Source organism: Pogona vitticeps, chromosome 2, assembly GCF_051106095.1.
Source record: "Pogona vitticeps strain Pit_001003342236 chromosome 2, PviZW2.1, whole genome shotgun sequence".
NCBI classification, from domain to species: Eukaryota; Metazoa; Chordata; class Lepidosauria; order Squamata; family Agamidae; genus Pogona; species Pogona vitticeps.
Window position 1 is genome coordinate 174,588,885 of NC_135784.1, and position 8,732 is coordinate 174,597,616.

At 39.6% G+C, this 8,732-nt stretch overlaps 1 protein-coding gene across 1 annotated transcript; it reads left to right on the plus strand.

The window, feature by feature from the left end:
- The first annotated feature begins 225 nt into the window (after positions 1 to 225).
- Positions 226 to 6,326, plus strand: LOC144587092 (lysozyme C, milk isozyme-like). The gene is made up of 4 exons (XM_078386448.1): positions 226 to 542; positions 2,132 to 2,287; positions 4,118 to 4,196; positions 4,565 to 6,326. The coding sequence occupies exons 1-4, from the start codon at positions 407 to 409 to the stop codon at positions 4,716 to 4,718; spliced, it is 525 nt and encodes a 174-aa protein (XP_078242574.1). The 5' UTR covers positions 226 to 406; the 3' UTR covers positions 4,719 to 6,326.
- Positions 6,327 to 8,732: the final 2,406 nt, after the last annotated feature.

The window sequence follows — 8,732 nt, forward strand, 5'->3', positions numbered from 1 at the left end:
ATACCGCCCCATAGCGCTACAAGCACTCTCCGGGCGGTTTACAATTTTAATTATACAGGCTACACATTGCCCCCCCAGCAAGCTGGGTACTCATTTTACCGACCTCGGAAGGATGGAAGGCTGAGTCAACCTTGAGCCGGCTACCTGGGATTTGAACCCCAGGTCGTCAGCACAGTTTTAGCTGCAGTACAGCGTTTTAACCACTGCGCCACGAGGCTCTTGTAAGATGTGGAACTCTTTAGAGAAGCACCGGCAGTTTCCTTCAGCATTTAGTCAATCTTCAAGCTTGCCCTGATGACGCAAGATTATCACCTGTAGAGGAAACATGCTTTGGGCAGCCTGCAGTCAGGAACTGGGACCATTAGCAGTATAGAAATCCAGGCATTCTGTGCCGAGGCCTGCAGGAATGACAATAATCTATTTTGCTTTGTTTTACCTATTCATTGTAACAAATAAAACAAAAGTGTTTCGTGTTTGTGAACTCTACTATGAACTGAAACATCTTGGGATGGATCCTTTTAAAGGCATCTACTCAGAAGAATGTGAGTTCTATCTATTGGGTATATAGCTAACTATTGCAATTTTAGTATAATTTGAATCATTGGTTGCTGGGGGTGGGGGTAAGTTTCTCCTTTGGTTTCTTTTCCTTTTTTTTCCTGAACAAAATGGGGTTTAAACTATCTGAAATACTGTTGTCTTTTCAAATGGTTTCTTTACCACAGTTTATTCTTGCTTGTGAATATTTTCAAATTATCTGGACAATTGGGAAAATGGGAAATAAGTACCCATAAAATGAGCATGATTCAAAGGAGGTGCCGAGAAATTTGAAAGTCATCAGCTTTTTACATAGTAGTAGATATTAGCATGCATTCCTTGTTATTTTGCATTGTTGGAATTGGGAAAGGGTGAATTTTTAATACACTGATACCAATATAAACACTAGAGTTTGAATTTAATGTAACACTAGCTGAGTGTAAACCCTTACTCATGCTGTTCCAGTGGATCACATTGTTGAGCAAGCACTTGTGCCAGTTAGATGCACACACATACAGGATGCTATCCTTTTGCTAACTCTAAAAATAAGCTACCAGTTGTGCAACAGGTCTTGCACAATGATAACAGTGAACATGGGCTGTTGGAATTATTCCGGCTTGAGGCTGAAGGTATGACTAGACAGAGAGTCTATCTTGGATTGACTTGGGTTGATTCAAAGTTTCCAGTGGCCGTTAAACTGCTATTTCACACAGAAAGCTTAACTATCTTGGGCAATTTTCTGAGCAATAGTACACACTGCACCTCAAATGTCTACAATTCTCAGTGGAACCACTGTTTGCCCCCTCCCTCTGCCATTAACACCCCCCTCTTCCCTGCTTCTTCCTTCTTCTTTTTTCAAACCAATTTTTGTAAGTGACATGGTGCTGATTTGATGTCACAGCTTGTGGAAGTTCACTGCTTATCTAGTGTAGCACTAAATTTGTCAAGCATAATGAAAAAAGTTCATCCAGAGGTGAGACAAGAAGCACTCACTTGAGGGGTTTTGTTCCCACTATATCAGCATACCCTTGAGTGGAGCATGAAATGTCAGTACAGTGGGACTATCTCACCTCAAGTGGGTACCTCTTGTGCCTCCATGGGATGACTATGATGATGATGATGATGATGATGATGATGATGTTGATGCTTGTCAAATTTAGTACTATGTCATATAAGAACTGTAGTTTCACAAGTTATATCAATTCAGCAATGTTGCCTGCCAATTCTTTTCTCTCTTAAATGCCCAATCATCAATATCACCTCAGAACACATTTGCTATTGCCCTTTTAGAATGATATAGGCAATCACACTAGAAACAAAACAGAAAAAAACAAGGAGTAGAATTGCTACCAAAAAAAGGTAGTCCTGCTTGCTGAATGAAAAGTAACAAATGCCATGGAAAAAAGACTGTGCTTACTCATGGTTAGTTTTACGTCATGTAGTCCATAGAAAACACTATAAAATTAACTGTACCAACTTCAACACATACTGTGTGTTTATTTATAGTGGGGGAGAAATCCCTTTATATTTCAATGTTCTGGAACATTTCAGGAGGGAAAATTGCAGTACATATCTGATTGTCCTACTATGATACTAGATGTTTGTATGGCTGATTATTCGAGCAGACTCGACACACTCTACTATGAGAATACGAGAGGCATTCCTCGCTATGGAATATTCCAGCTGAGTGGCATTGAGTGGTGTGACAATGGAAGACACAAGTCAGAGAACAAATGCAACACTTCCTGTGATAGTGAGTGACGTTTACTTTCGACTCTTGAAGGTCCTACTAGCTGAGATGCTGATTCAGTACTAGAAGCAGCGCAGCCTCAAGAAGAAGACTGTTAATTCTCTCACAAACATGCAGTAGGCCAATTATCTTAGTTTTTGCTCATTTGGAAGACCACAAAACTTCTGTTTGCATATTTGTTGTCTCAGGCATGTAGACTGAAAGATTTGAGTGCTTGGAGGGATAATCTCCCTGAGACTCAAAAAAGGATGCTTATTTCTAAAAGAAGAAGTGTTGAGACTTAACCCTAAGACAAACCATGTGTCCAGCAAGTTATCTAGCCAAATTCCAGAGATGAAGGAACTGAACAGAACTGGGAAACTTAGTAGAAAAGAGTTAAAAGTGTAATTAACAGTTCATGATTCTAAAAAAGGGAACTGAGTTAAATTTAAGTTGAAGGGGGCACATTTTTAACAGATTGGAGTTAAATTTTGATTTATGTTAGGTGACTATAATACTGTAAAGCATCACTGGGGAGAGCATAGAAAAACCTCGTCCATTATTTTACTCCTTTTGAACTTTCAAAAGAACAATAACATGATTTTTTAAAGAAACCTAACTTCTCACCCACCGCACCAAAATCTTCTCATGCTTGCCTTCTCCCCCTCCCAAATAATCTTGCCACCTTACGTTTCCCCCCTTTACAATATACAGAATTGCAAGAAGATTTGGTTGTTTTAGGTATCTGGCTCTGGAGCCAGAGGTTGGGAGTCTGATTTCCCACTATGCCTCCTGTGGAGAGAGTCAGCCTCTGTGACCTTTTGCAAGCTGCAAGGTTCCACAACACACACACACACACACCAGAAGAAGGGAAGGGTAAACCACTTCTGAAAACTCTCTACTTGGGAAACTCTGAAAAAAAAAGTCATCATAAAACAGAATTGACCTGACAACACATCCCTGTTATTAAGTAAATTCCAGCAATAGTCCCAGGGACTAAAATTCAATTTCCTGGAAATGATGACAAGCCTGTATGGGATGTCTGCTGTAGAGAAGCTGCACTTTTGAAAACAGTAGAAAATCTTGTTCTTTGCACCAAAGAAGTCACTTTATTACTACTCATAGTACTTTTGAAGTGTAACCTGATCAAACATTTGTGGCTCTGAAAGTAACAAGTCATAGATATCTGTTTTGCCTGTAGCTAATTACTACCAAACTGTATCAACAAAAACAACAGCCAACGAATAACAACTATATTACTCAAAATAGTAAGGTACCTTATTTCTGTGTATTCTTGAAGGCTTCCACCGCCGGGATCGGATGGCTGTTGTAGTTTTTTCAGGCTGTTTGGCCATGTTCTGGAGGTTTTTCTTCCTAGCGTTTTGCCAGTCTCTGTGACTTTGTGTTCTCTTCTAACTCTTGTCCTCTGAAGATGCCAGCCACAGAGACTGGAGAAACATTAGGAAGAAAAACCTTCAGAATATGGCCAAACAGTGTGAAAAACCTACAACAACTATCTTATTTCTACTCAAGCATTAGTTAGGGAGTATGACATGTGTCAGGTATTTGTACATATAACAAATGTTTATCACGCCAGCTTGTGTTCCATAAACTGTGTAATGGCTCCACGAAGGACAGACATCCACCTTTTTTGGCTCAGAATTCAATAAAAAGAGAGTCTTCTGGCTTATTTACTTTAATGGGGTTTTGACTAGGGCAAATAATAATAATAATACGCTCCAGATCTCACAATCTCCAAGGTGCCATGTTTATACCTTCCAGACTTCAGTTGTGATCTACATCTGTTCTTGAGTTTTTTCTTGACTAACTTGCCTGCATTCATTTTCTGCACAGATTTTCTAGATGACGATGTCACAGATGACGCTCTCTGTGTTAAGAAGGTTGTCGAAAGCACGATGGACATGAGCGCTTGGTAAGTCGCATGTGCGCTGTGATTTTCCTTTCGTCAATTTTAAATTGCCTTCCTTTCTTTGCCATGCAGGTAGTTCCTCGTTGCTACCTGTACTCCTTTTTAGGTCAAAGAGTAATCCAGTTCTGACACTCAATAGCATGTGGGGGGGGAGAGAGACCCACAATGCTTTTCAGATAGAAACATCAGCTGCTGTCTCACATGAATTTTGCATTTATCACTCCCTGCACTTCTAGTTGTTAGTACAAATCTGAAAAGACTGTATTTTGAAAGACTATTAAGTCTTCCAGAACACTTTTCTATCAGAAATGTGAAATGTTTGCCATGTACAATGTGATCTATTCTTTTTTCTCTTCTTCCTGCCTTTTTAGGCCAGTCTTTAAGAAATACTGCACTAAACAGGTGACCTTCCGTTATTTTCGGCAGTGCCTTTTTGCCTGGGCGAAGCATTCACTTCAGTTAACAAACAAGTCCAAGGCAATGGTTCCCACTGCAAAGAACAGATCCAGCGTAGTTCATGGTTAAGAGGTTTGGCTTTGAGACACCATCGCTGCTTCCACCAGCAAGCTTCCAAATGATTGCTGTATATATATTTTTCCTGTTTGTTTGTTTCTATTTTAACACATTATTGTAACCTCTTACAAGGTTCCTATATTCAGGATGGGCAAATTGTCACATTGCAAATGTAGTATTGAAACATCCTTATTCCTTCACTCACCACTAGCTGTGCTGGGTACATGGAAGAATCTTATGCATTAGGGTGAGAGCTCAGCCCTGCATTTTGCCAGCTTTAGACTATATATTTAGCTTAGCATATTTAGACTCCTTTTTTCTAAAGTTTTCTAAAGGAAACTTTACAAATACTTTAACCAAAGTATAAGCTCCACTGTAATATTTAATAACCTGATACAAGTGTCCTGAGAGTACACTGAAATTCGTATCTTTAACATAAAACTTCTTGTAATTTAAAATAATACTTTAAAGGCATAGAAGACAGAAAAGAAATATAACGTAAGAAGGATACCCTTTCATGCAAATTTGATAATATCCTTTTACCAGATCTATAATATCCTGCTTTAAGTGGCATCTGTTATTAGTTCAGTTGAAACCCAGGACGGGGATGTTGATATTTTAAAGAAAGGACATTCTAGCCCAAGATATCTTGATGACAGAGTTGGAAAAGACAGAGATTCTTCCTGTTTCCATGTTGTTTAATAAACTAGTTGAGTTGAAACTTGAAATGACGACTTATGTTTAGACTGGAGAGATAAGGTTGGAAAGGGGATGGGGGCCTTGCTAGAACCTCACACATTTCCAGAGTAAAACACTTCATAGTTGTCTGACTGAAACGGACTCATTTCAGTCCACATCAGTTCATTCAATCTCATCTCCAGGAGCATCTGCCCTGTTACCTGTCCTGTCCCTAGAGAACATTTGATTGATGGATAGCAGGGAGCGGGGCCTTCTCAGTAACAGCACCACATCTACAGAAAATTGTGTCAGGAATGCCTTCCTTTTACCCATTCACAAAATTTTCTGGAATACCTTTTTTTAAAAAATTAATTCCATTATTTTAACTTGTACATTTTTTTGAAATGTTGAGGGGTTTAACATTTGAAATGTATTTTGGACTGTTTGTATTTTGAAAGCATTGTTAATATCAGGTTTCTCAGAATTGAACCAAAAATTATTGGAATAAAAAACTGAATTTTACAGGCAGTGAATTTGTTAATTTTTTCCTCATCGATGCAAAAGCATTGATCGACACTCACTAGTGAGGCAGATCTATAAGCATGAGACAGTAGATCTGACTACCACAGCTCCAACTCAGTTAAGAGTGACTTGCTACAATCAGTACTGTTGTAAGCTCTCTTTTCCTCTGGATGTTTATTTTGCTTAGCTACTGTCAGGATCTCTCCCTGTTTTTGCTTCCACACAGATCTGGAGGGGGGAGTATGCTTTCATTCTGAACTAAACAGGTGGACCATTATAATCATAATAGAGTTCCCTGGTCTTTGTAAACCTGGAAACACCCAGTGTTAAGCTGCTCTATCAAGTCTGGATTAATCCTGTACTCACTTGGAGGGCCACTGAAGGGACACTGGATGCTTTGGACCATCCTGACTAGGGCAGAAAAGGAGGTCAACTGCCAGAGGCTTCCTGCCTTGCACAAGCAGACAGCTCCACTGCTGACCTTTTAAGCACATGGTGCAAAGGAGGAAAAGGGGTCCATCGTGGGTAGGTGAGGACAGATCCTGCCATTTGCCCAATGTGTCCATGACAAGAGCGGTGAAACCCTGGAATGGAACAGGTTCTGCAGACATCCATCAAAAAAGTGGCCATTTCTAGAATAATAATAATAATAATATAATTTATTGTCATTGTAAGTATATACACAGTATATCATACAATGAAATTCACAGACACCCAGAGACCAGACACATGCACACACATAACATTCCCCAAACACTCCCCACCCACTAGAAATCCCCCACTAAAAATACAAACATCTACACCTCAGGCCAAGTAACACAGTCCAACTAATTATTCACTACTGGTGGTCTTTAAGCTCATTATTAATTGCAATTATAGCTCTAGGATAAAAACTATTTAGAAAACGTGTGGTCCGAGTCTTAATTGTTCTATATCTTCTGCCAGACGGTAACAGTTCAAAAAAGTTATAAGCAGGATGGGAAGAGTCTCTCAGGATGCTGTGTGACTTCCTCAGACAGCGGGATGTGAAGATGTCATCCAGGGTTGGTAGCTGGAGCCCGATGATATTCTGGGCAATTTTAATGGTTCTCTGTAGAGCTTTTTTGTCCGCTACAGAGCTACTCCCAAACCATGCCAGAATGCCATAAGTTAGGACACTCTCAATGGTGCTACGGTAGTAGGACAGAAGTAAATGCTGTGATAAATTTAACTTCCCGAGCATTCTCAGGATAGTGATGGTAGTTTAACAGGTGTTTTTTTAAAAAAAAAATCTATAATATAAAAATATAATAAGAGTTATATTAATATTCAAGCATCTTAGCTACATAAATTACCCCGTTATCTATGAACCTACTTTCTTCAGTGTCTTACCTATACTCTCGTATGTTCTGTTATTTCAGGCCATTCTAGTGAAATTCTCAATTTCAACAACACCTTGTACTAGTTAAACCAATATGGGTTTTGTGTACAAGGGAAATGTGGCCTCAAAGATGTTGTGATTCACCCTACGATGGGAATGCAGGATCCTCTCCATGCCCTCTATTTGGCTCTCTGGCACAGTGCTAGGGCAGCTGGTTTTTCAATTCGTATGCATTATTTAGCAGCTACCAAAAAAAAACTATGATATAAACAGAGTCCCAGGCAATATCAATTCCTCCAGAGTAAGAGGGATAGATAGTAGAAATTGGTTTGTACTGAATTAACTATGTGGTCCCTCATGTCCACCAAGGGCTCCCTCCAAACTGGGCTGCTCATGGCATCTTGTTTGGGGGGTGTTTTCCACCCCCTTCCCGGACATACAGGGTCAGAAAGTACAGATCTGTTCCCTAACACACAAGATCTCCAAAACTTATCCCATTCAAGATAAATGGGGAGACTGTTCCAAGGGGCATTCCATAGTGGATTGTGCACCTGTCAGTCACATGGATATTCACAGACTTAGTGCTTCTTGAGAAGCTTCAGGGAACTCTAGAGAGAGTCAGAACAATTTAGGGACCTCTCCCTCAAAAACAAAAATGGCTCTGGATTATCTCCTTGCTCCCAAAGAAAGTGTTTATGCAATGTTACACAGTGTTGTCTTTGTGTTAGTGATTTTTCATTGAAAATAGACAGGAGGCCTGGGTTCACATCCCCATTCAGCCATAGAAACTCAGTGGAGATGCAGAATTAGTAAAGTCACTTCTTAAATATCTCACCTTGAAAGCCGTACTAGGGTTTCTATAAGTTGGTTCTGGCTTGACAGCAAACAACCTACTGACATCTTAGAGTGTGTGTGCATTGATTTTCCTGCTAGCATTGATAAATGCTTTCTGGATACCTCATAAATTAATACACCTTCTGGCAAGTTTCTACGAGAAGGGTGTCACCATGAGACACATGGATGACCATCTTAGTTTTGCAATGGCCTCTTTTCCCAGAATGCTTTGGAATGATGCATACAAGGCATTCTAGAAAATAGAATAGCAGCTGCTGGCATTAAGGGAGTGAGTGGGCATGACATGTTCTCTCAATTCAGTTTAAAGGCATTGATTTCACAGAACCTAATTTCCAGATAAGGATCAAAGAAGAAATCTCCGCCTTCTTTTATGAGAACAAATTATGCCTCATGCCACGAAACTCAGCATGAGATATGATTAAAACATACAAAGGAACATCATTGGGCCTTTAAAGAGATTAAATAAACCAAAAATATTTTACTGGGCAAAGAAAAAATAAGTGTTTGGAAGAATACTGTGAGACAGGTTCGTCCATTTTTTTAGGAAATATTCTACTACATTCAATCCAGGAAATGCATTTGGAGGACACAAAGACCTCCATAGCTCATGG

Bases quoted from the DNA above. Each gene is read 5' to 3' on its own strand.
- LOC144587092 (XM_078386448.1), top strand. From the start codon at position 407: ATGACAATAATCTATTTTGCTTTGTTTTACCTATTCATTGTAACAAAT. The intron at 2,288-4,117 runs GTGAGTGACGTT...TTTTCTGCACAG, and splicing joins ATGCAACACTTCCTGTGATA to ATTTTCTAGATGACGATGTC. The intron at 4,197-4,564 runs GTAAGTCGCATG...CTGCCTTTTTAG, and splicing joins ACGATGGACATGAGCGCTTG to GCCAGTCTTTAAGAAATACT.